The sequence below is a fragment of the Hippocampus comes genome, unplaced genomic scaffold (assembly GCF_001891065.2).
Source record: "Hippocampus comes isolate QL1 unplaced genomic scaffold, H_comes_QL1_v1.1 scaffold261, whole genome shotgun sequence".
Taxonomy (NCBI): Eukaryota; Metazoa; Chordata; class Actinopteri; order Syngnathiformes; family Syngnathidae; genus Hippocampus; species Hippocampus comes.
In genome coordinates this window covers 3,192,060-3,219,611 of record NW_017805824.1, presented here as the reverse complement: position 1 = coordinate 3,219,611, position 27,552 = coordinate 3,192,060, and the positions used below count along the sequence as shown (strand labels likewise).

General features: G+C 40.4%; 1 protein-coding gene across 3 annotated transcripts in view; it reads left to right on the top strand.

Annotated features, from left to right (window-relative positions):
• Positions 1–5,752, top strand: part of sox6 (SRY-box transcription factor 6) — a 150,126-nt gene extending 144,374 nt beyond the window's left edge. For 2 of the 3 annotated variants that reach the window (XM_019886920.1, XM_019886919.1), the window contains one exon: positions 421–727. In XM_019886920.1, the coding sequence (XP_019742479.1) occupies positions 421–727 (307 nt within the window). Of the gene's footprint in view, positions 1–420 lie in introns of all 3 variants that reach the window. The other variant, XM_019886918.1, reaches the window with a different exon arrangement.
• Positions 5,753–27,552: the final 21,800 nt, after the last annotated feature.

The following is a 27,552-nucleotide window of genomic DNA, read 5'->3' as shown; positions in this document are numbered from 1 at the left end:
AATATAGGGTGCCTTTGAGACTTCTCCATTTCACCAAAATAAAATTGTGATTTTTCCATTGAACTTCATACTTATTGTATTTAGTCAGATGTGCTGTTAGAAATGCATATTGGTCAAGCTTTTATTTTTTTTATATACTGTATCTAAATGACCTACAAGCAGACAACGTGTTCAAATTTTTATACATTCATAATAAGAACTCAGAGCGTCATTCTTCGACTACATTTTCATGAGGACAACACAGTCACTTTTTAGGGATTTTTCACCCAAACCAGAAGAGGGCTTGGTGTTGGTTAAAGGTTTCCAATCATTCAAGTAACGTAAATTGATGCTGGAAAGAATTCAGTTGCCCAAAGAATTTACACAAAGCTCCATAGAATCTAATTGAATTCCAATCTTATTTACCCTCTCAACATCTAGGCAACCGCCACAGATTCCCATTACCACAAGCGCCAGTATGGTCTACCCCGGCGCCATCGCCATGGCAACGACGACGCCCTCGCCCCAAATGACATCAGAGTGCTCGAGCGCGTCGGTGAGTCCTGAGCCGACCATCCCCGTCATTCAGAGCACCTTCAACATGAAGCTGGAGGCCAACAACATAGCCAACAACAGCGAGCCGGTCAATGGCGAGGACGACATGGACATGTACGAAGACTTCGAGGACGAGCCCAAATCAGACTACAGTAGTGAAAATGACACACATGAGCCGGTCAGCGCCAACTAATGGACGCCCAGCGGGAAGCACCGCCGAGGTTTGAAAGTGTTCACAAGGAGGACGAAAACATGATGCAAGCCAGCATGCACATGTGGCTTCGGTAAATCAAAAAAAAAAAAAAAAAAAAAGCTATTCGGTCTTAAGTGTTTCTTTATGTGTGTGCGTGGAGCTATAATTTTTTTTCTCATGTCATTGCGGTAATGGACAACGAAAACAAAATGGCTGTGACGGAGAACGTACAGAACTTGAAATCAAACATTTGCTCATTATTACGGTTATTGATCTTGTTTCTAAACCATTTCGGGACATGACATTCGTGTCTCACTCAGGTATTGTGTGCCAGCCAACAGCTTGCGAATGTGTCTGATCATCATGGCGACATCACCAGTTTCAAAGGTCACGTGATTCCAACATGCGTCAGTATCGGTACAATGTACTTTGTATGCTATCAAACTCCTGAGGTAGTGCATCGGTGCCAAAACAAATCATTTGTAAGGTTAAGGAAGCGACACTTAATCTCAATTCGTTATCTATACAAATATGAGTCAGGAAGTAGGGAGCAGCTTCCTTTAATCATGAACCAAACCTTAGCCCAATCAACTCAGAACAAAGCAGTACCGCATCTCCACTCGCTCTTTCCCAGTTTTACTAGCCATTCCCAGTCAGCAATTTGTTAATCTGAGTGATTGTAATCAGGCCAGAATGCTTCAGGGCCAACAGGCCGCCAATCCGCCGGATTGGAAGAGCAGCGAAAAGGCAGCTTTAGAGGCATTACAATCTCAAATTGTGAAGCGACACAACATTCTCCTAAACGCTTTAGCCCCATTTGGAGGGCACATTTAAAGTCTTAGCTCCTAAACTTTTTTTTAATTCTTTTTCCACATTGTAAATCTTAAAACAGACACTAAGAAGTCTTAAAGCGGAGCACAGTCATTGGGTCGATGCAATGACTTGATTACTGGCGCAGTCTTAAGACGTGAGGGCATTTGTACAATAGACAACCTAAAACATTGGTCAAGTGCACTTATTCTCATCGTGTCCCCTTTTAAACCACGTCTCAACAAGGGCCTTGTATTGTCTAGGTTGGGGGTGTCCAAAATGTTACTTTCAAGGGCTGCATACAGAAAAATTCTTCAAGGATGCCGTGCTCTGTTTGACGTTCTTCACCTTTAAACAGGCTCTAAATTGAATTCAGAAATATGCTTCTCAATGTATTGCGCATGTTTGAAGATAACTGCTGATGATGTGCAAACACTGAGAGCGATGTAAGACTCCATTTTGAAGATATAGCGTTCAACGCTTAATCGTCTACCGTTTCAGTTTTCGGAAAAGTGTGTGTGGGGGGTGGGGGGGGCATTCATTTTTCCACGTCGTGGTTGTGATATTTGATTGACAGTTCACATTTGAACGGGGGCGGAGTTTTGGCCCACTCACATTCAGCAGACAAACCCACAGCGTCACTTTTCACGATTTTGAAGCCAATTTATAGTTTTTCCCTTTAAAATGGCCCTCGGGCCATAGTTTGGACACCTTTAGCCTAAAAGCTGACAAGTGACCTCCTCGGCTCATTAAAGCTCCTTGAGCAGTCAAATCCTCCATATTTTGAGGCCGAGATCCTCTTTATAGGGCGCAAGGTTTAAGTGGCTCCCCCGCTCCCCGCCCCCGAAGCCCTACCTTGACCCCTGCCCGGTGTAGCCTGAGTCCACAGGGGGCGCCATCTGGCTCTGAGAGAACACACAAGGCCAACAATAGAAGCGAAGGTGCTCGTCCCTCCATCAAAGTGCTGGAAGTGAGGCCTCGGCAGGGCTCGTGCCGCGGCCCGTTCGCCAGTCGCTGGCGAGCAGATGGAACAAGTACATCAAGCTGTGGGGGATTATTAAAATGAGTGACGACTGGATATCATGTGAAATGCGGCATTATTAATGCATGACTTGGGTTATTCCCCCGCTTGCCCTTGAATCCGTCCATTTTAGATCCCACCGGCCGATCACTGGATCTCCGCTGCATTGCCTCCCAAATGCTACACATTTGTATCACTTCATCCTATTTGAGGGCGCATCCATCTTGTGTCTCATGAATTATTTGTATTTATTGTCTATGTTCTGAACTTAAGCTACAACACACACTTTACAGAGTGGACATCCAGACAATTTCTTTTCCTCCTGTCTGCTGGTGGCTGGACTGATTTGTATGTGATTGTAAATATCATCAATATGACCATGCCTCACACATTCAGTGGGGGCTATCTACAAAGGACGGAAACTTGACTCTGCTCATGTGGCGAAAGGACGGAGAAAAAAAAAACCCTCACAGGAAGAAAAAAAAAAAAACAATAAGACGAACTCGTTTAGGAGACGCTGTATCAGAAGTGTTTGAAGCACTGGATATAAATTGTATTTTTGATCAATTCTGATTAATGTGAATCTGTTTGAGGATTAAAAAAAAACACCATGAATTAACTAAAGTCCCCAGACGGACTCAAATGGGTTTGCTCTCACAGTTGCCAGATTAATGTGTTTTTTTTTTTTTGTTTGTTTGTTTTGGTTTTGTCTATTTAGTTTATTTATGCAAAGACGTGATGGGTGAACGCTTTGCTGAGGCTGCCTTGGAGAGAAACTTCAAAATTTGACCGCAGGCTTCCTTTAGCCAGGAAACACCAGGCTGTTGTGTATGAATCTATTGTTGTATTTATTACTAGCTACCAGAAATGTCAGTAAAACAACAAAAGGAGAATCAGAGAGCCAGTATAAGGAAAACAAAAATGCTTGATGAATTGGGAGTATCAAAATGTACCACCTTATTTAGGTTTTATTGTACATATATCAGAAATATATTTTTATTTGATTATTTGGTCAATAAGTTATGTATGTGGCGAATCTATTTGATTTCTTTTATCTTTGTATGTGAGTTCACCTTTGAAAAATGTCACTGTACCTTGAAAAGATGCTGAATATACGCTTAGCAGGCTTATTTCTGATAATCATCCCTGGACTAATTCAAATCAATCAATCAAAACGAGTTACAGTGGTGCTTTGAGATACGATTTTAATTCCTTCAGTAATTAAAAACAGTCATATCCCAAATCATGTTTTCCTACTAAAATGAATGTGAATGCCATTAATCCATTCTAAAACAAAAAAGTTTGTTTTTTAATACGGAAAATCGTACTCTGTATTACGCTAATGAATAAAATATATAGTCATGACATACTTAGAATATTTGTGATCATGTATATATAACCTATATAGCCGTCGTCGAAAGGGTGAAAACACATCGACTACCTCCGCTATTTGTAAGCCCGTCAATGCCATTTTGTATTTTTGTGTGTTAGCTTGCGGAAGGCAAAGTCGTGTTGTTTTTAAACACACAAGTTGTAATGCCCTTTGTTTTATTTTTAGTTTGACAGTAAACTTCAACATATGGAAAATGGCTCATTATATCCGGCAAAGTGTTGCTTGGGCTGCACTCACAGCTGGAATCGTTGCTCACAGGTCAAAGCATAAAAAACTGATGGAAAACTTGGATCTAAAGGCACCGCTGTATCACTTTTCGTAATGCTCTTCTAGTAAAGTAAAAGTAGGGCATTGATTTCAACAAGAAGCACTTGATGTAGAAGAATTTGATCATCATCATGGTACAACCTAACAGCACTAAATGGTGACAGAAGACAAAAGTAGTCGTACATTGACATCATGAACAAGTGTGATTGTTTTTCAATGCGTTTTCTATCATTTGAAAAGTGGGAATGTGCATATATTTAATAGTGGCAAAATGCTGTTCTCTTCTTGCCAATCGTTTTTTTTTTCCTTCTCATGCTTTCAATGATTCGTTTCTTATCCATGTCATGTTTTCTCTTAATCCTCCATGCAGAAAGTTAGATTGAACAACAAAGGACAAAATATGCTGGTTCTATCCTTTTACTGTCATTTGATTTTTTTTTTTTCTTTTTCATTTCTTCATCTGTTGGAGCGAGGAATATGGTGGGAACGTTGTGTGTGTTAATTTAATCAGCACAATTCACTGACATGCTGGACTGACTTACTAGCTGCTGTTCAGAAGGGCAACATCATGTTTTGGTGTTGTTCTATAGAGGTACTTTTTGCTTTCTAGTTGTTTCTCAAGCAACACTGTGTCAGGCTCTTCCATCACCCGAGCGTTGATTTTCTAAATGGCTGGCAGTCTGCGTAAATATATAAATATACGTTGTTTTTTTCCTGGCAGGTACCGGTACCTACAGTAGGCAAATGGAAAGTATTGTTTGGGTGTTATTAGAGAGAAAAAGAATTACATAGTGTCTGTTGCTGCTTTAAAAACAAACAAAAACAAAAAACAAAAAAAGAACTTTATGTCTGAATATGTAAATAGTATATCATATCTTGTACAGTCCAATGTAAAGTTTTTAATTCAACTTAATAATGTTGCCATCATTGTGTTCACATTCTTTATACATGACAAAAGATTATTTGCTAGGTGATATTGCTCAAAAGAACAAAAAATGTTTGTTTTGTTTGTTTGTTTGGCTTCCTAGTGTCCACAAGCAGCTCTTTGGTTTCCATGTGCAGTATTGACGTGCTAAACCTAAGGTGAATCCTTTGACAGTTAACGTGAGAGTGTGTGTGCGTGTGTGCGTGCGAATGTGCGTGCGTTTGTAGTGCAATCTCCCTTGCTTTTGTAGTCCGACTATATCAAGTTAAAACAAACCAAGATATCAATAAATCAATGATATATTTGGGTGCATTTAGGCGTCATGGAAATGTGCATACTGTCTAAAAAATAATAATAAAGAACTAAATGATCCCCGGCAAGATTCAGTTGCGGCATTTTATGGTGTAAAAGCATTTCTGTACGTGTCAGTCCATTGTAATAATATGACAGGAGGCTGGCTAGCGCGCCTGTTTCCTCTGCTCATTTACCTCAAGAAGTTCCTCCCTTTGTGTAAACGAGAACAAAATTGTGTTGCAGAGAGCTTCTCACATCACTCCATCTTTTGTACTGCTGTTGACACTTACACATTAAAGAAGCAATTTGTTTAAACACTGGACTACGTCACTGTCTTCTTTACTAATGTTGTTTTCACTTGTTTCTCAGTCATCAGGTCATGGCAAAGTGCAAAGGTTGAATTAAGGCAACTGGAATCTTCTTTGTTGAATTTGTAGTATGTTTTTTTTTGTTTGTTTTTTGTTTTCTATAAACATTCAAAGTAGGTAATTATGCTAATGTTATATATTTTTTTAAAAATCAAGGCAATTGGACTGGTTTTGTTTTGTGAAAATTTTCCAAAATGGCAATTATGCTATTAGGACAGTGGTTCTTAACCTGGGTTCGATCGAACCCCAGGGGTTCAGTGAATCAGTCTCAGGGGTTCGACGGAGCCTCTGCCATGGAGGTTAAGACACACCCGACTCAACATGTCAATTTAGTTATGACACGCCCGCTTGGCCATCACTAGCTGGTTCATTTTATGCACAATTAAAAAACGTATACTTTATACTCATTGTGTTTACTTTTTTTTGTTTTTAATAAATGTGTTTTTTTATGTCTTGAATTGGTAAAAAAAAAAAAAAAAAAATCATAATTTTATTTTTCACTAATGAAGGGTTTGGTGAACGTGCATATGAACTGGTGGGGTTCGGTACCTCGAACAAGGTTAAGAACCACTGTATTAGGACAATCAAATATTACTTTTGGATCAGTGCTTGCAATTCATGTATTTCCCCAGTCTGTTTTAATTCTGTTAATGAAAGGACTTTCTAGTAGTCCTGCTTTATGTTACATTAAAAAATAATAATAATAATTCTAATCTCTTAATAGAGTGGCGGAGGGCATTCATTCACTCAACCACAGAGTACACCAGGCCTCAACTAGGGGTAAGGCATTTACTTGGTAACTGTGATGATTGGTAAGGAGGCTAATGACTGAGGGCGAGGGCGGCTCGCCCCAGCAGGCCTCTGCCCCGCTCCGGTCGCAACCCCAATAGTCAGGGCCGCGGGCCGGATGGCCTGTTGGCAGACCACCCGCCCCGTCTGCTCCCCGCCTGCCAGCTAGCTCAGTCCAGGTTCCGAGGCAACCTGGTTCATCCTGCTCGTACGTTTGTCTCAAAGACCAAAGCCATGCAATTCTAACTACACGCGGCCCGGAATCTTAACTTTGTAACCTTCCAAGCCTTTGTATGATCGCAAGGACTCATCAGTGTCGTGCTCCCCAACTCCCAACGTGATAGTTGAAAAAGGCTCCCAGCGAGTGCATCTGTGATATCCAACCTGTCCACCTTTGCCATGTATCTCATTATGTCCTTTTCATCAACGTGAGATGTGAACCCACTTGGACAGATTGTTGACTGCGGCCGCTACGGTCCCGTCAGCTTGGCTGCAAAAACAAATGCATTTATCATTTTTAAACTAACCTCACCCACCAAAAGACAATGGACTCGATTAATTCATCATCCATCATACAGTACTTTGAATGACAATCTGTGAGGAGAAAATGTCATCCAAATTGATATTTCATAGATCACAAGTACAAACACAAAGCATGATGCAAATAAAACAAAAAAATAAATAAATCTAGACCGCTGTAGACCTGTGAACCCAACATTGGCAAAGTGAGGCCCGCGTGGATGACCGTCACGGCTGTCCACTTATTATGAATACGGCTATGTTGTTGTAAAGCCGCAGGATTACAATTTCACAAGTTTGAGAAGCAAACACCGAGGCGCGGAATGAGAGGAGGCATATTTTACGTGCCGATTGCTACAGCGCTTGCACCCTGCAAATTCATCAGGCAGCTCCATTTCCCCAAGAACAGCTCCTATTTATCAGATTTCCTCATTAGGCTTGACTCATTACCTTATTGTACAGACTTTGGCAGTGGCCTTACAGCACCTCCGTAAACAGCTGACTTGAGACGAGGGGATGCCTTCCACCTGTCTAAGCAGGGCTAAACTTCTTCCGAGGCACAAGAACAAGACATTTTTGCTTTCTTAATTCATAGACTTGTCCGCGTGCGCCTCCAAGTAACTGTGTGCCTGTAAAAGGGCACAAGGCATCTCAAGTGTCCTCCACATGTACAGAAAATGAGGGTGTAAGGCCAGCACAGCCCCTTCGTAATGTTTTAATCCTTGGAGGTGAAGGACTTAAGGAATCTTGCTCATTTCACAGATGGTTTCAAATAGATTAGTGCGGAGCAGCAGCAGCAGCAGCAGCAGCAGCTCCCTGAGAAGAGCTGACCCACCAGGCTCCCTGCGCAGCTGCCAAAAGCCTGCGCCTGATGCTCACAACTGCCTTCCAAAAGTCCGACAAGGTTAAACTCAAACTTAAGCGTCCTCAAACACCACGCTGATTGGAAGATTGACCCCCGACAGAACTGGAGTTGTTTTAGGACGATCTGATTGTGACTGTTTTGACTCAATTTCCATTTAGTGCCCGATTCGATTTGTCTAAGGTTATTAAGGTTAAAGACTTTAAAACATTGATGGAACTTTTGAGGAACTTCAACTACATTTAAGTATATCCTTTCTTATTCAACTTACTCTGAATGAAAGCGGCACTATTTATTAAACATAGAAATCACAATCACTGGAAACTATGTTCATGTTCCAGCCATAATCTGACATGTGTAAGAAGCGGTATCTAGAGACATAGACAGTTTGGTCTTGATCCAAATGGATTTGTTTGGTTCAACTGGGTGTTATTCTAGTTCATGGTTCGTTTGTTTTTTTTTCCCCCCCAAAATGTGTGGCCCTGGGAAATATCACTTGACCGCTTCCTGTACTACCCCAAGACAATGGACTGCAGCACAAAGACTTTCACTTGGCTCCGGAGCCACAATAACATGTTGTTTTATGTTCTTCGCCAATAGACACTGGACACAATACATTTCAAGTCACCGAATAAAGGAGTGAATCAGACTCTGCGTGCTATTTTGAAAAGGCCAAGCCTGCTGCTAGAACTGGACTCCGTCCGAAAAGACCTGACACAATCCTGGCGAGGCTGAAAAGGCCCAACTTGGATTTCATGTGCGAAGACAAATGCCCAGCGGGGAAATACTCCCCATGCTTTTGTTTAACTTGTCATTCTTTGGGGCATCACTGTGACCATAGCCTAGCGACCATCTGCATGTTATTTGTGCCTTTTTGACCCATATTTGGGACAGCTCTCACAAAGTGCTAAAACAATGCAAAGGAGGGACAGGCAGGCCTCCAAACCAGCCAAACGGTCTTGGATTGGCTTCCTTTTGACTAGGAGGGCTCCGACATGCTGACATCACGGCTCATCCTTTTAACAAGTCGAAGAAGAGTGTCAAATCATGAATACAAATGATCATTGTTCTTCTGCTGATCATTCCGACATGCCATTCAGTAAATGCAGGAAACCACAGCAAAGGCCTTAAACACGGGGCTATCGTGCATGGCATCTAGAGGTATCAAAATGATTCTGAAATTTGCATAAAGCTAAATAAATATCTTTGGTGTTTGATGCAATGCAAATGTGCAATGGTGATAATAGAGGAAATTTATCAAAGTGATCTTCTGTGCACAGTTGTTAGGAACACTGGCTCGCTAAATGAACTTTTGAAAATCCACCCGGGACAATATTTCAGAAAATGTAATTTTGCAAACTGTCTCACATCATTGCACCTCGTCAGAGCACTTGTCCCCCAAAGCATTTGACTACATTTCTGTGGGGAAGAATAAATGTTCAACGTGTGTCTCTGCTCCTATTTTTTTTTTTTTAGAGGAATTGGAGAAAAAAAAGAAAGAAAGGCTTCTTAAGATATGTGTTACTCTCCCCAAGCTATCACTCAGCTCTCTCATGCATGTGTGAATTACACACCTTTATGAATATGTAAATGTTGAGAATGCCTCATTAAATCGTAATTCATGCATTTTTCACACGCCCAATACTTAAACAGTATAGTCTGATGAATTATCATGTGAAAAAAAATATTCATCACCATGTTTTGAAAGGTTTTTGATCATTTTGTATAGTTGAGTGAATATGATTTGTGTGGCTTTTTATGTCGGTATTGCCGCAGCTGTCTAATAACCAGATCTATGAATTTCCACACTGAATAAGCAAGAGTGCTAATGTTAAGGCATCCTTTAATACGTAGATTTTCATATTTAAATGCAATATTTGTATTTGAAAGTTTCTTGTTTAGTTAGTAGTGTGTGACGTTAAGCCAAATTAGTGTGTTAATGTTACATATAACATCGAAGCAAACAAAAGCATTAAGGAATCATTCTATTTATACCAGTAAATAGCATTACTCATTGGTTGGGTAGTCACTCAATACTTTTGCTGATATATTTTCACTACTTTGTTGCTTTTAGGTTTTATTATTTGTGTAATCAGTAAAAACCTTTCCTCTTGAGTCTCGACTGATGATTCTTCTTTTTCTATCTTGAAAGGGGACAAATGTCTACATGTACCAAAGTTAGAAAAACTGTAGTGGGTGGAGCTATCTAACTAATAAGGTATTTCTTCAACAATTAACTGATAAATGAATTAGCCAGAACAAAGAACTATCCGTATGGAGAGTAGAATATTACACCAACATGGTGCAGTGGAGCCCATAAGGCTGAACACAGTCATTCTGCTGGCCGACCTCTATTTGCTCAAATCGTATTTCCCCTTTGGAAATCGGTTGAAGGAGCTCTGTCACGGGTGATATGGCATGACTCCTTCTTATGACTGGCTCAAAGTCAGCACGTAAATCATTTAGAAACTCCCAAACTGCAATGCTGCATAGAGGATATGTTGCTACCATTTTGGTTTCTGGCATTTCAAAAATTTTTAGACAAGCGGAAAAGCTCTCCCTGCCATCTCTCATTTTGCCTGCGCTGATTTGGCATTGCTTTACGCCAGAGGTGCCCAAACGTTTTTGACCGAAGATCTACTTTTCGATTAACCGATATCCCGGGATCGACTCGTTACCGCGCACGCATGCACACACGCATACACACGCATGCCATGATGAGCAACAGTTTGACGCTGAGGCATGCAACGCACTTTTGCAGACTTGTTAACGATCGTAGCTCACGCGTACCATTTTAAAACGCTTCTCTCGGCCCTCCAGATTCCCATTCTTTGCCCGTCCCCTCGGTGAATTGTACAAAACAAACTCTGAATGAGAATAATGATAACGATAAAAGATATAGCGCAACAACTCTGTTGACAAGCTGCAACTGCAGACTGCTGAGCGCTAACAATTTCCGGTGACGCAGTCACACGCCACCATAGGTTAAAGATGACCCGCTTTATTTTAGTTTCTTTTTTAAATACTTTTTGTGAAAGTGAGACTGATAGAATAATTAGGGTGCAGTGTGCATTAACACAAAAAATATATTGCTAACATGCACAGAGACACAAATGTTTTGTTTTTGTTTTTGTTTTTTTTTCCTCTACACCCCTCGGATCGATTTGGGACCAGTCCCTGATCTACTGCTCAATCACAATCGACGTAATGGGCACCCCTGCTTTACGTGATTGGTTCAAACTTGCTTTTCGGATGCCCTTTTCAAATGTGCAAAATCAGTCACTGAAATTCATCTCAGGTTTGATAAACCACATGACTTAATTTTAATTATGAGTAAATAGTCATTTAAATCATACAGATAAGAATGATTGTGTGCATGATCATAAAAATGAATCTGTCATTCAGATCTAATTTGGCTCTTCTCTCCAAATTTGATCATTCCCAAAATGAATATAAATTAGGACAAATTTGGTTTGGAATGAACCTGGAGTAATTCCAATCTAAAACAAGTTAAAGTCATTAACACTTACAATGTGCATGATTCTGGGAACTGAATGAAAATGTTGCCTTCACTTGTAATCCTTCAGATTTCGGCCCTCTGCTGGGACGTCTGTTGGCTCCGCAGACATGGTGATGAAAAACCAACACAAGATTAAAACCTAGTTTCCAAGGGACTCCACATTGTCTGCCCTGCGTATTTGGCATAGTACAACTCATATTACATCAAGCCTGTCAAGCTCGCAATAATCAGTACGCAAACATATAGATGTACTGTTGGGACTATTAAATATTCATTTACAAAATCCTTGAGGAAAGATGGTGATAGGAAAATCATGTTTTCTAATTTTAATGATTATTTAAAAAAAAAAAAAAAAAAACTAAAAAGAAATCGAGCCCGGGTGAGGGTCCTGTTTTGACTATGTAGAAATGTGCTTGATTTCGACCTTTGTAATGATATAAAATGAAAAATGGGTTCTTCTTTTCAACCTTCACTCATTCATGCTGTCACAAAAAAAAAGATTGACGCCGTGATGAAGTGATGGTAATTGGACATACTTTGAAATTCCCCATTCTGCTCCTCTCCCTGCCCCATCCGTGCTGGTGGCTTATTAAATCATTTGCTGCTCTTGGGTGATCTTCTTTTGAATCTTGGCTTGACCCTGCGGGCACAATTTATTTTTATTTAAAAAGCTATATTCCCAGCAAATGTTGCATTAGTTCAAGAGAATTAGGCTTCATTATACAGGCAGACACTTCAAACATTTTGCAAGAGTTTTCTGTGCGATGAGGCATCAAAGGAGATGTTCATCCTGATGACTGCAGCATTGGCACATGTCCACACAGCACATTCAACTTGACATGATCGTGTTTTTTTTTTTTTCCCCACCAAGTGCTACTGTTCACTTCAGAGCCACATGGTTTGGGTTGGTAAACTCGGATCGTCAAGGTGCTTCAGCTACAGTGGATATAAAAAGTCTACACACGGCTGCTCAAAGATCAGGTTTTTGTGAGAGAAAATATTAGACCAAGAAAACTCATTTCAAAGTGACCTACAACCGATGCAACTCAATTGAATTTTTTTTTTGCATTTTCTTCGAGAGGGGAATTAAAAATAAATCCCATAATGGGATTGCACAAGTGTGTACACCATCTTATTACTGGAATGTGGTGTTCAGAATTTACCATTCACATTCCAAAAGAGGTTAAACGAGCGTTAGCACACACCTACTCCTATATGAAGTACAGCTGATTAACCCAGAGTAAAGTTCAGATGTTCTAGTAGTCTTTTCCTGGTATTTTTCAAAAGGTTTTGCGCCAACTCTGACTGCTATTTGGAACTGCTCCAGATGATGAAAAACAGCCAAAAAGCTGGACCCACAATGCTTCACTCTAAGTGTGGTGTCCTTTTCCTGATGAGCAGTGACGTGTTAATGGGAAAAAATGAGTTCAACCTTGGTTAAATAGACCACAGCACATTTTCTCACGTTTAGGAGATTTAGGGATTTCGGGAGAATGTGGAGGGAATCATGTACAGTTCCAATAGGCAGTCAGTGTTGCCAAAAACCTTCAGTCTTCTGATAGAAATCTAGTAAATAAATAAATAAATAAATAAATACATTTTAAAAAACCCCAAAAAAACAAAAAAAGGGGATACAATCAGTAAAAGGCCTCTTTCGTTGGCATTAATAGTGGGTCGAGTCGAGGATGAGGACCGTCAATCAGGGAGGACCTTTTGGGGATTCTCAGCAAATCATCAACACACACACACACACACACACACACACACACACACACAAACACACACACACACACACACACACACACACACACGCGCACACGCACACACACACACACACACACACACACACACACACACACACACACACACACACACACACACACACACAGTGGCAGGTGTGTCCTGAGTCTTTGGTTATTTCTGAACACAGCCAAATGCCCACTTATAAGAGGGTGTGCACACTTGTCCAACCACATTTCCTCAGTTTTTTATTTTTATCTGCCCGCTCACCAAGATTTTTATCTTCAATGTTTATCTTTTTTCAAGTCATAGCCCACATTATTCCACATTATCAACATGGACGCGGTGCCGCTCACTTTCGACATGCCGATGAACCACACTGTAGAGAAGAAGGGGATCAGCACGCTAGCAATATGCTCAATGGGACGCGTGAAGTCGGCTTTTACTGTTGTGCTTGGCTGGACAGAAACGGTCAAAGTGAAGTTGCGAGCGGCACAACTTTTGGGACTGGGAGGCAGCGCCGGGTGATTTATTATCTAAGCTAGTGTACATTTTACCATGCCAGCGTCCAATAATACAATGCATCTTGTATATGTGCTAAATACTGAAACACTGCCCGTAACTGGCCGTATGGTTGTGAAAATATGGTAATTGCTACACAATAAAGTCAACCGAGAACACCTATTGGCTCCCCAAACAGATTATTAGAGTTTTAAGTCACGGGCTTTCAGACTCACGATCTTTATTATTCTCATTTAATTAGCTGGCATATTCAAGCATGGATTGAGCCGGTGTAATTGTATAACTTATGAGAGACTGTTATAAGGGTTTCACCTCTGCCTTTAGCATGACCACTGAAATGAGAATTCATGGCAGCCTCAATTATTACGCCGACGTGATTAGTGGGGCTTTGTCTGCCATTCCCACAGAGCTAGAAGACAAGCAGCTCAATTATCTTTCACCCAGAGGTGGCCAAAGCCTTTTGATTTGCCCTCCTTTATAAATATCTACTGCAATTCTGATAGATCTCATTAAAGTACCACTGCCTACAAATGTACTGGCCTCAAATCTTAAGCACTGGAAGAGATCACAAGAATGTCCAGAGCAGTCAGCCCCCTCCGCCTTACGTGCCATCACATTTCAAACCAATCTGCACAGAAACAGGATTATATCGACCTCATTTGCTCAATAGTTTCTTAGCATTACTCATTTTAAATTTTCACTGGTTTGCCTGTTGGGTTGCTTTGTTTTTTTTAATCGACGATCAGATCTTGCACACTGTCAGCTGTGGACCATGTCGACGAGAAACCTTTTCAATATATGCTTGTAGGAGTGCTCACAAGAGCACTTTTTAAATGTTAAATTAATAACCACTAGGTAGCCCTCTGATAATTGAAATATTCAAGCCAAATTGAGCAAATTTTACAAATAATGGCTCAGTAGACTATGTTGAATAAACGTTTATACTGACAATGGCGAGCAGTCAATCTGTGCATCTTTTACTTTGTTTTGGAAAATACTTCGACAATTGCTATTAACAGACAGAACCCCCTGCTTCAGTCATTTTATTACTGAAATAATAATACGGTGCAAGATACTCATAAATGACAAGTGAGATTGTGTACGTGCATCATATGTATGTTTGATTTGGTACAAGGGAGAACAAATGTTCATGTTCATGTCAACTTTATTGTCAAATGTGCTACATGTGCAACATACAGCACAGATGAAATTTCTTTCCTCAGGAGAAATGAAGGAATTTTGACGTGTCCACTTATGACTGTCTAAAAATGAACATTTTGATTGTAGGCTTGTAATCCCATCATGTTTAAGTAGCATAAATGGGAGTAAAAAAACGCTCAACATTTAATGAGTAATTGAATAGGTCGACTATGAAAACATTAGAAAAACAAAGTCAAAGAAGAGAGGAGACTATTGAAAAAAACCAAAAAGTAAATCAGGAGGGCGATCAGCGGGAGCTTGCCTTATCTCAGCCAACTTCTTGTATGACTCCTGCCAATTTGGGTATGAGCCAACATGCACCAAAAGGACAAAGGCATGTAGGTACTCCCAAAATGAAATCCATGCAACCTTTTATAAATTAAAAAATACATATCAAACTCTATATTTGGATGAAAGACTGAAAATGTCCCCTTTTTACAATCAGGGAAATCGGCATTTGAATGAAGAGTGTGATTCTGCTGGTCTTGCTCAATGAAAGCAGCTCTTCTTCCGCTAGCTGAACGCACTCCCAACTTTTTCCCTTTGCAACTCATTGTTGCCACAATACACAGCCACCATGCCAGGCTCAGTCACTTTCTACCAACAATGAGCTACTTTTATTTCCTCCCCCAAATACAGAGATATTTGAATGACAAAGACTTCCTTGACATCGATAATTCTGTCTTCAACGTTTATCAGAAAACTTCTCGAAAACCCCGTATGTCTCCACAAGCTGGCACAAACTCCCCGTACAAATGCCAATTATTTGCATTTCATGATGCCAATAGAAAACAAACTCCCATAACGGATGTGCAATACATGTGCGTCCTCTGACATACTTTTGGCGTATCTCAGAAACTGCCACTGAGCGCAAATGTAGAAGTTATCAGTTCAATGTGTTCATTCACCCTCCGTCAGTCTCAAGCCACAAGTCTGTCTTCATTGGTGTGACCAAAATGACACCAATTATTATATTCCCCGGATACACCGGACACAATTCCCAGCAGGAGAACTTGGAACTCAAAGAGGTGGGCTGGACATAGCAGGTTTGTTAGTGTGTGTGTGTGTGTGTGTGTGTGTTGGTGGAGGGGGGGGGGGTGACAAGCTATTAAGGTGTGCTCCTTCACTTTGTATTAGAACGCGCAATACCTGGTGGTGTGAGCCAACATCGCGAGGCTGGATTTTCAGGCAATGTGTGTTGAGGCCAGAATTTCGGCTCACTTACCTTAAGAAATGAAAGTGGGTGGCAAAAAGATGTGACGCGGAGAGGGCCGCAGCAGTACCTGGAGAAAGAGAAACATTCATTGAGGGAATCCATTACCAGTAGGGGAAGCAACAAGCATGAAAGGAGCTGTCTTGTTATATTGGCTGCTTGATAAAGCAGGTTTTTGCCTGGAGAGCCACTCTAAGTCTCCACTCGTGACACCAGACAGGGCAAAGAGAGAGCCCTTTATTGATGACACAAAATGTTGAGTCACTCGAGTCCACCCTCAGCCGACAACCCACTGTACGGAGAAGTCACAAAAATAAATAGATGGATGCATAATTGTCAGTCGAGCAAAAGGTTTCCAGTTCAAAGTATTTTTTCCCTGGAAAAAAAATGCATTTAAATAAAAAGTACAGATGACAACAGAGAAATAGCTATTATTGATTTTTCTTTCATGTGTGAAGTATAATTTCATTATTTCTTAACATGGTTCATCCTCCCTACGTTATGCCGCATACGTAATGCTAGCAATACATAATGTTACGGTGGTGCCTTGAGAAATCATCTTTCGCCATTGATATTAACGGAAAAGCCATTACTGTAATCTGTTCCAGTCTTCCCAACACCCAACAAAAATTGTCGTGTTTTTTGAAAGCAGCACTCGGTAGTATTCTACTTTATAAAAACATATCCTCCGCAGCATAAATGTAATTTAAAGAATTGAACAGGTTGTGCACCGTGATGAATTCATTGTGGCTCCTTCAAGTGTGTGTGACAGTTCGATCCAGTCAGCAGACACAAGCAAAGAGTTTTACAACTACTTTCAGAGACTCAGTAAGCCGCAGTAACATTACTCATGTGAATAATATTGGTGTTGAATTTCACTCTACTTTAGTTACTTTGCTGTTCCAGTAGAACTTTCGAACACCCAAAATTTCATGGCAGTATTTAAAAAAAAAAAAGGTCAGAATTTTATTTAGAAAGTATATCTAATGGGCATATTAAGCGTCATTTCGTAACATTCGGGCACGGTGTTGCAAGTGTAGTTGACACTGCCAGTGGTACAAAAGACCGAGAACAAAACATTGCGTCGGGTTGGGAATCATTTGAATTTGAACGATTGCGATTCCTATTCCATGAATGAAACATATTCTTGATTTCGACTCTTTTCGGGGCATCTAACCTAAGGTAATTGATTTTTTAGCACCCCGGAGCACAGACTAAAACAACATTTGACACCGCCCGTGTTGCTTTTCTGCCTTGTAGTACGGTACTTCTTACTTTCTGCACCAAAGTGGCTGACTTTTAATTGTTCGATGCATCAACGTTGGCAATAAATGTATTTTATTAACTCACCCGATTATCAGACAGAAGTTTAGCACACTGTAGGCTGAGGCTCGAATGGGAGGGAGAACCAAACTCATCCGTTAACTTATACACACGCAACCTCCTTTACACAACCCCATCTTATTAAGTGTTCACTGAGGAGCCTATTCATTCAGTGTAACAAAGTTAAGCCACACTTGTGATCGGCACCGGTTGCACCCGCGTGACGCGTACGTGAGCCCTTCTCCGTTGTTCTCCTCTTCTTTGGGTCAGCGGAGGAGGCAGCGTAACGAGGAACCAAAAATTTGATAAAACAAACAATTCCAGGAGAATCAGAATGTTCGTCTTGGTTCCAATCGATCCTGGAGACTCGATGCCCAAGTATATCTGACTGACACGGATTGTCTCACTCATCATCGGCCAAATTGGCAAGAACATTTTTATCAACACCCAAAATGAATTTTAACCCATATTTTGCAGGGTGCAGAGTGTTAAATTATAACTCCAGTAATGGCCTTAACAGCAAATGGAAAAGTGACTGAGTGGTATTTACTATATCTTCTACGGTTGTGGAAAAAAAAATCTCATTCTGTACCGTGCTATTTGCCATTATCTACTGCAACCTTGGGTTTATCCTTCGTCAAGTGTCTCGAGTGTATATTTGATTTAGCGAATTTGTTGTTGGCGATGTCTCCTATGGACCAAGGTGAGTATCATCAGATCCATTCAACATGCAGACTCTGACCACTGACCCTTTAATCATCTTGGATCTCTTAAGCCGCTGGTGGATCCCACCCAGTAGATTTGCTTTTTAATGTGCTGTGATTTTTTTTTTTCCCCTCCCATTGCCGCAAAGCCTCCCTTTTTAAAATCTTCTTCCCGCTGTGTAGTTGAAACTCCAATGAAGCCATGACAAGTCTCAAATCCCCCAAATCAGGACCAAGAGCAAAACAGCTCCACGGAAGCTACAGTGGACGTGAACTGTATTCATATACGGAACTATTAGCAAAACATTTGGGGCAAACAAGTCAAACTGTAAAGCAGTGATGATGGCAATAAAGAAATTAAAAGTAACTACAGTATGTCGCTTTAGTCTGACTAAATCATTCACAACAGTCTACAAGAATTTCCATCTCTGGGTTTCCCATTTCTCTGTGATATGTAAGGAAACAAATAAGAAAGAAACATTTGTGGACTTGTCTGATAAATCCAAGTTCACAACCAGAAAGCACAGTCTTAAAACGCCACCCAACTTGGCACAGAGGAATACTTAGTATACCTAAACCTCTTTATGGAGAATCCTGGGACTCAAAGCAAGAGAAGCTTTAGGAAAGAATCTTAATCTCGGACTTTTACAACTGGTATTATCTTATCCCTTTGAAACGAGCATTGTCGAAATGAAAAATAAGACATGTTATTCTTTGTGCTGTATACCATCGCACTAAATCAGTGTTAGCAGCTTTGTTGGAATAGCATAATTAGGTTGTAGTATTGTTGGGTGTCAGAAATGCTTGCTCCATATGTCGTGTCAAGGGACACAGTCAGCTTCCTGTAGGAAATGACACCAGAAGATTTTGACAGCCCCCAGGAGATGTTACAGGATTTGAATGAATCCCAGCGCACGAGCACCAAATTTCACAAGCAGCTAATGAAGACTAGTCATACGGTGTAAAAAAATTAACTTCACAGATTTGTAGTGTCTGCTTTTAATATGGTACACAAACTCAGGAATTATGTGTGTAGCATTAATGACACGGAATGCAAACTGTGTGTTTTCACAAAGTGAAGCCCACCGTTTGCAATTAACAAAAACAAATAAATACAGACAGAAAAAAAATGACCTTCCAGGAGTTAGTAATGTTTGAAGGTAATCAAAATCAAATCAACAGTTGCAATTGTCAGCTACTTGGTAAGTGGAAGCATCAAAGGATACCATCAGTTTTTTTTGTTTGTTTTTTTTTTTTAAGGAGGGCAAACCGGTAGATTATTCTGCAGTGACTTTGATTCACATCACACTGTGCTCCGAAAAACGTATACTTAAAACATCTACAGTATGTACCTAAATGGTTGAAGAAAGATATCACTCATGTCAATGATGTTTTTATTCAATTACCAAAGTAATATTAAAGTGGTAGTCTTGGAAATATCTGGGACAGGCTAATTTGGTTTTATCTCTTGGCTCACTTTCTCATAATTACAAATTCATTTCTTAAGAGATGAATTCCCAGAACAGTAACTGTACTTTGGGTACACAAAAAAAAACTTCTCAGATAAATATATTTGAGTGAATCATAGGCCAAGTAAAGAAATTATTTGTGTCAAAAATATTAGTTTAAAATATAACACATTTCATCACAATTACAAGACATTATTATACATCTGTACTTGGAATTGGCGAGTACTCAAATGCAAGTACTTGGACCCTACTCATACTCGGTCTGAAAAAAGGTGTTCAAAGATGTGACTGCAAAAATTGGCGGTACGAAGAAGGAAAAAAAAAAAATCTTAAGAAATGGGAAGAAATCATAGGTTGACTAGTGTTCCGGAACAGTTTGTCTTCAACCTTGGAGCTTCCGTGGAAAAAGATGATTTTTATACTTGTACAACGGTGATAGCGTGATATAAGGACATGGGATAAGAACATGCATCACTGCTTACGAATATTTACAGTGCAGTTAGTATTTATTCAATACTCTCAGGATGGGAAATGGACCAACGTGAGAACACGTCTAAGCCCCCGTCCAAATCTTGCCAACGCTATCCTGGCATTTGTGAGTGTTCAAGATGATACAGTTTGGCTACGCAGATTCCAAATGATAAAACAGCACACATATCCCAGCAGAGCTTGATTAGTTACAAATCATAACATTGTCCCCAAGCACGCTACGGTTCAATTAGAGAGGCGACAAGCAACATTTATTTTCTTGTGTGTCGGCTTCAGAATTTAATTAGCTGGCTTTTTTTCGAACCTGTGAACCCAAAGCCTCGCCCCTGCTGTAAGACACAGAATTCATTAAGCCGTTCTCTGCCCTCAGATTTTCACACTGCGGCTTTGAACATCTGCACCCTGTCATGTATCATCCCATTCATTTCTACTTAATTTGATCCTAATAAGTGCCTACACGACCAGCCAGATGTTTCAGTTTCGACTGTGACTCGGAAAGTTTTGTTTCAGGCGAGCTGTGCTCTGAGCCCGGCGGGCAGGGAGGTGAATCCGACGTGAGCAGACTGCTTGCATTCCTCCATTAATATGTAGAATAGTTTTGTGATTTCTTATTTTTCAACATATTAGTTTTTACTTGTCAGTGCACACAGAAATCCATCAACATTTGACAACACCCTGAGGGGCGAAAGCCAGAGAACTTGCTTTCCATTTTCATTAATTCCAAAAGACCTGTTTACAAGAAAATCATCCAAACATATTTGGATCACCTAAGCCAAGAAAGAAAAGAAAAAAAAAAAGGTTTACATTTTTAAACAAACTATAGTTCCGAATAGTAAAATGGCCTCAAACGGTCTTCCTCAAACGGGGTCCAAAAATTGGTGGGATGACAATCTAACGACAGCAATCATGTTCTGATTATGTTATGGATGGAGACCCCCCACCCCCTCATAAAAAGTGACAATTAATCAGCAACATATGCCAGGCCCTGGCCCCCATTCTCATGTTGTCATGTTCAAGTGGCTCCAAGACATGGCTCCTGACATGCTGTGGATCTTGCCACAGCGACCAGCAGCCTGCCATGTGCTGATGAGAGAGATGGCGGAAGCGTGGAAGGGTCCCCGCGAGCTACGCAACCCGGTGGAGTGGGCCACTTGAGTGCACGGCACGCATCGCGCTACGTGACAGTTGCGGCCTCGACTATTGTTTTTCCGATCTTTATAGCTTCCCGTACTCTTTTCTTGTCTCTATCCTTTTCACCTCCTCAAGTCAACTTTCATTGTGATAGCATCATGGCAATTATTATGGATGTAAGCTCTCGTTAGGTGTGTTGTTGTATGTCCTTGTCTTTCTCTCTCTCCCCTGTGGCTGGTGCTGCTTGCTTTTGGATGGAGTGCTGGGACCGGACCGGTATTGTGGTCATTTGCTGTCATCATGGGGCTACTACTGTTGTTGATACAGCTGTTGTTGTGCCCATTGTTCTCTCGTTCCTTCCCCGGTTGCTCAACCTGTCTATCCTGTTTTCTCTCTCCATCTACGCTCTGTTTTTCTACTCTGACTCGCCATCTCAAGCCAACCCACAGAGGCAGACAGTCGGCCCAACACAGCTTGGGTTCTGTTCAAGGCTTTTTCCTTAAGCCGGACACACACAAATAGATATTTGGACTGTTTTTAAGCCGATTTTGCTTCTTTCCAACTAAGGACGCCACATGCTTGACTATCATATGTCTTTAAGCATAATATTGTTTTATAAGATTATCCTTATGTGCAAATTGTGTCAAAAGTGCATTTGTCCCCATAAAAGGGTCCAAAATGAGTTGGGGCCAACAACTGCGAATATGTTCATTATTCACGATCAAAAATGTCCATGTGGGTGGGGAAAGCCGACTCGTCTCGAGCCATTTGACTCTGTGGCCTGTGATGTAAATGGACTGCAGCCAATCAAAAGTGGTAGAAAACAAAACAGATATAGCCTAACCAATGTATTTTTTTTTTAAGTGGATTCTCCAGATGCCCAAAAGTATTTTCTAGAGCACGGGCTTCTTCTGTTAACATCGCCAGTGAGCAACGCTCCCCGCTCCGTTCCTCTTCGGAATCACTGAGGAAATCCTGACAAAATCATTCTTTTTTTTTTTTTTTTTTTTGGTGAGATCACAGGTGATCACACGAGATTTCTGCTTCAGAGGAGTTCTTTTTCAGATCGATGGTAGGACAGAACCTAGTGTGTGTAGAGCTCTATGTTGAGATTATCGGAACAGCCCACACACAATACAACCAAAAGTGTCAAAAGCCTTTTCAGCCTATCATTTGGCAGCATTATCTTGGTAGCATACTGTTCCTTTGTCTATGGCTCACCAAACTTCATACTGTTGAGCGTGATAATCTTTTGTTTGTACCCTTTGAACAATCTGATGTTGGTAAAGGAAATGCGTTATCACTGTCTGAAGTCTTCACTAGATTGAGCTTTTGTTGATACTGAGATCTAGTACTTAACTCAAGATAAATGATCCCTGGCTTTAAGAGTGTCGTTGTGTTTTCATCAGTGGTGGGAGTCCGCTAACGCGGTTTATCAAGAACAGATCCTGTTTTGAGAAACTTGTCTAGGATAGCGCAAATTGGACCCTGATATATATGCAGCGTGACAGACATAAAATATCACAAACTGGAGCTGAGCTGCCGTCGGGGATGGAAAAACTGCTCAACCCTCCTCCATTGTCAATTGGTAAACCGTGGGCTTACAAAACTGCAAAGCTTAAACTGTCAAATGACGGTACCGTGTTTAGTTGAATGATACCTGAAACAAAATAGAAAAATGAAGTGTAGACACCCTGTACATAACGAGGAGTTTGCTTCTTGATTTGCTCAATGTTTAAAGTGCATCGAGATGCCTTGTCTTGTTTTGTGAATTGGCGCGAAATAAATTCAACTTCTTTTACTATACCGCTTAGTCAGTACATGTAAAAAAAAAAACAAAAAAACAAAACATCATTCACATTGTTCAATGCTGGATGTCATTTCTTCCTCCTTTGAGAGTAATGTGATTCTGATGCTGAAGGTAAACAGGAAAGAGCCAAGTAGGTGGGTGCCAAATCAGGTCAATGTGGTCAACGTCTTTGATTAGAAGGCCTATGCCAGTCAGGTTCACGGGGGTCAAAAGTGTCCTCTCGCCGAGGATTAATATTACACAATCCGGGAGGATGGAGGAATTACTGTTGAAAAGAGTCACCCTTGTGTTTAAAGAGGCATCTGCTCTCATTTAGCCTCAGGACACATCAGGGCACAACAGGGCAAGGCAAAATCACATGTCAGCACTATGCCAGTGACAGATCAATTCATTTGGCCAACTGACTAACGATAGTCAGCACCATTTTGTTCATTTGCATTTACGAGTGATTCAAAGGGTATCATTTATTAATTAATTCTATTCAAAGCAATGTCCTTGATGACTTTTGTGCAATTAATTTTAGAGGGCAGACAATATTTGAAAGTGTGTGTGTGTTTTTTTAAAGTCACAAAGACAATATTCCAATAATTTTCTTTTAACAGATGCCTTACTAAATGAAAAAAAAAATGGAATGACTGACTGGAAAGGCAGTGGGGGTTTGAAACTACACATTCAGAGGCCTGCAGTAAGTACTAACATGAATTGGTACAAAAAATACAAACATGTCAGCACCTGGAAGCAGTCCAGAGACCAGTTGTTACATTACATACATACTGAAACAGAAGTCTCACAGTCAAATTGAGGTAGGAAATTTGCCAGCTGGGGGAACGCGACAGTTTTGACCTTCTAGTTTGTGTTGCAGCTACATAACATATTCATACGGTTAGTGTTACTTCATTGTTTTAATTTCAAAATCGAATGGCTCTTCCTAATTTCTTCTGTGTTACGTTTCGTGAGCAAGCTCGTCACTGATCAACAGTGCAATTCAAACCAGGGTAACATTTCGAAAATCAATAACACTGGTCAACATTTTCTTTCCAATTTTTTTTATTTTTTAATCAGCGATGCAAGTAAACTTTTTTTTTTTCACTGACTCTTAATCTGCTCTTGTACAAGTCCTGTTACCAAGATTGCTTTGTAAGGCATATGACGTGGAAATCTCCTAACTAGGCACATTCTTTCGGACACTTTCTTATCATAACTTAAAAAAAATCAAAAATTGCAGCAACAACCATCCACCTTAACACATTGTCAGTGCTTTTAGGAAGGAGGGATGACAGCGATCATTCACCTGCTGTTTTTTTTCCAGCACAATGTGCTGTGACCACAAACCTGATTTTGACAAAGATGGAATGACGCATAAGCAAACCGCAATTGATAGCTCTAATATTCCCTCTTTTTGTCTCGTAGCAAAGCTGTTTGTACTGAGTCCCAGACCGGTGCTGCCACTGACTGCTCTCATGCGCTGTTGTCATTCAAAGTGACTGCAGCTTAGAGTATGTGTCAGCTGACTGCTCCCTTATTGTTTTACATGCTCCCGCAGTATGCCAGCGCGAGAGTGAGTGCAGGCCCCTCAGGCAAACATGTCAGCCAGCTTTGTTCTACAGGATGCTGGGGCTCCCTGCGCTGCTGCTTGGCTCCTCTGCTAACAGGGGGAAGTCAAGGAGATTAAATGGAACATTGGGAATCTCATACTTCCTAATGCCTTGTGACAACCGCACTCTGCCCAAGACTGTAGGCGTCGCTACACAAAGGAACAGCGGCAAAACAAATACAGCGTTGCCTTGAGATACAAGTTTAAATCATGCCTCAACCACACTCACTACTAAAAACACTTGTTTCCATGGAAAGGAATGGAAATGTCATTAATCCGTTTCATCCTTGCCCCTGAATGAATAAAACTGTAATCATTTTTAATTTAATGAGGAAATACAGCATTCAATAATACTGTACTTTATAACAACATACAGCACTGATGTAACTCATTAGAATAAAAATAAATAAATAAATAGTTTTTATCAGACTATATCAAATGAATACTGCCCTACAGGTACTTGCTATGCCCACAGACTGACTGTTATTAAACCCACTTAAATTATTGGTAGTCCTGCCTGGATTGCGGCAGCCACTCATATTGCAGCGGGCCGTGTCCTGAATAAAACTCGAGTGAGATTCACACTCATGACTCACTCTTCTCTCAGCTGACCGGTACTGCACTAAAATTAGTCATTCTAGGCAGAGGGTGAAGAATAGATGACTTCGAGTCCTGTTATATTGTCCGTTTACATCAGGGGTCTTCAATCTCTTTCCTTGAGACCTGCTACCCACGCATGTTCTCAATCTCTGCCTGCTGTAACACATCCAATTCAAATAATCAACTAATCAATAAACTCTGCAGGAGCCCGATAACGATCCTGATCATTTGAATCATGTGTGTTGCAGCAGTGAGAGATGGAAAACATTCTGAAAATTTGCCTTGAGGACCGAAGTTTGACACCTATGATTTAAAGTACTGCAAAATGTGTGCTTTTATTATAATGCTCATTAGAATTAGCCGTATGCTAGTATTTGGTTGTTTTAAAGACACAGGGGGTATTTCTGTTCATGTTATGTTTAGTTTGACAGTAAAGTTCAACTCGGAGTGGCATTCAACAGCGTCAAGCTTATTTTTTTCAATTAATTGGTCACTATTTGCTGCTTACTTTCAAGTGTGTTAAGTTAGGTTCATTGGTACCATCCAGTGCTTGTGTCACAAGTCTTCACTTGCAAGTCAAGGCAAAGGTTGAGTTTCGAATAGATGTATCATCTTCTCTACATAGTCTGACAAAGGTGTGTCACAACGGAAGAGTCAATTCATTTACCAATGTCACATTCTAAAAATAGAGCATGTGATGCAATGCATAGCTTCAGGGAAATTGTTTCAATTAGTGGCATTAAAATACCATTAAGTAGAGTGGAGCAATATTGTTTTTGTGTAGTAGGCCACATGTTTTTAAAAACAGGGCCTGTAATGGTATATTAATGAAGCACTTGATACTGCTGTATGAATTATTAAATGCAAAACTGAGCTCCCAAATCCATCCAAGCCCAATCGCATTGGATTTCTGACATCAGGGGGGTGACTCCCACGAGAGGTGGTCCAGAGCCCAGCTTTGTTTGAGGCTGTAGGTTTTTGGTTAGCGAGCCATCATGTATCAAAGGATGCAGCAAACAAAGGTAATCTATATTGTATTCAAATAGACATCACTCTGAACGGGTTGTCACATTGTAATCCGAAAACTAAAAATACGCCGACAACTCTGACAACTACAAAACTTTTTGGGGACAACAGCCTGATGAGAATACGGAGAGCTTGCGGGGATATTGTTGTGGACACGGGGCGAAAGAAAGATGACAGTGAAGAGACGGGGAATAAAAATGAAATGGTCATTATTATTTCATACAAATGCCTTTTCTTTGCTTGAAAAATTTAAACTGCAGTGGCAGCACCAACGATGCAGATGTCAAAAGAAAGCCCAGGGACCGCAGATGATTTAAGTGGGAGAGGAGAGCATATGCAAAAACCACATGTGTACCAGCCATCAGCAAACAGTGAATATGTGGTAGACTTGGCAGAACACTGGCAGTTTTTGGAGCCCGACCAGCGTGTTAAATAAAGAGAGGCAAGAGTTTACTACTCCTCTCTGCTACCGCTGCTACTAATATGGCCGCTAACAAAATATAAAAGCAAGTTCACAAAACAGTTTTAGCTCCTTTACAGGCTCAGACGTTTGAGTTTAATTTGTTCCATGACCACGCTTGTCACTCAAAGCATGCTTATGTCAAATCACCTTTCCCCATTGAAATGAATGGAAACGGCATTAATCCATTCCATCTCACCAGATAATACCCCAACCCCCCAAAAATCTGTTGAAATCAAGTATCAAGTACAACTTTATTGTCAAATGTGCTGTATGTGCATACAGCACAGACAAAATTTCCTCCCTCTTAAACAGGCAACAGACAACAAGAGGAGCCGCTGCATTTAAATCATAAAGTAATTTAAAATACAGAGTAATAACATAATTAAGTTGAATGTAAAAAAGTATTATTATCTAGTTTCGCGACTAAGTAATTCTGTAAATTGCAGTAATATTTGTCAATTTTTACAGTGGATATAAAGTATATGCCTGGGCGTATTGTTATGTCTGTCTACGTGTGTCGCTGGACGTTTTTTGTTCAAATGTGTATAACGAGTGCAATACATTCTAAGTGAATCATTAAGATCATAACTTTCTACATTTGGGTGCAGTGCTAATGTTCGAACTTTTTTTTCTAGTGACGGTACATTGTTTGCTTTTCAATCATACAGTACATGTTTTTGTAAAAATTCAGCTGTTTTATGTGTTAACCTTTTAAGACAATACAGCACATTTACATTCAATCTTTCAGAACAAGACGTTTTGAAACAATTATT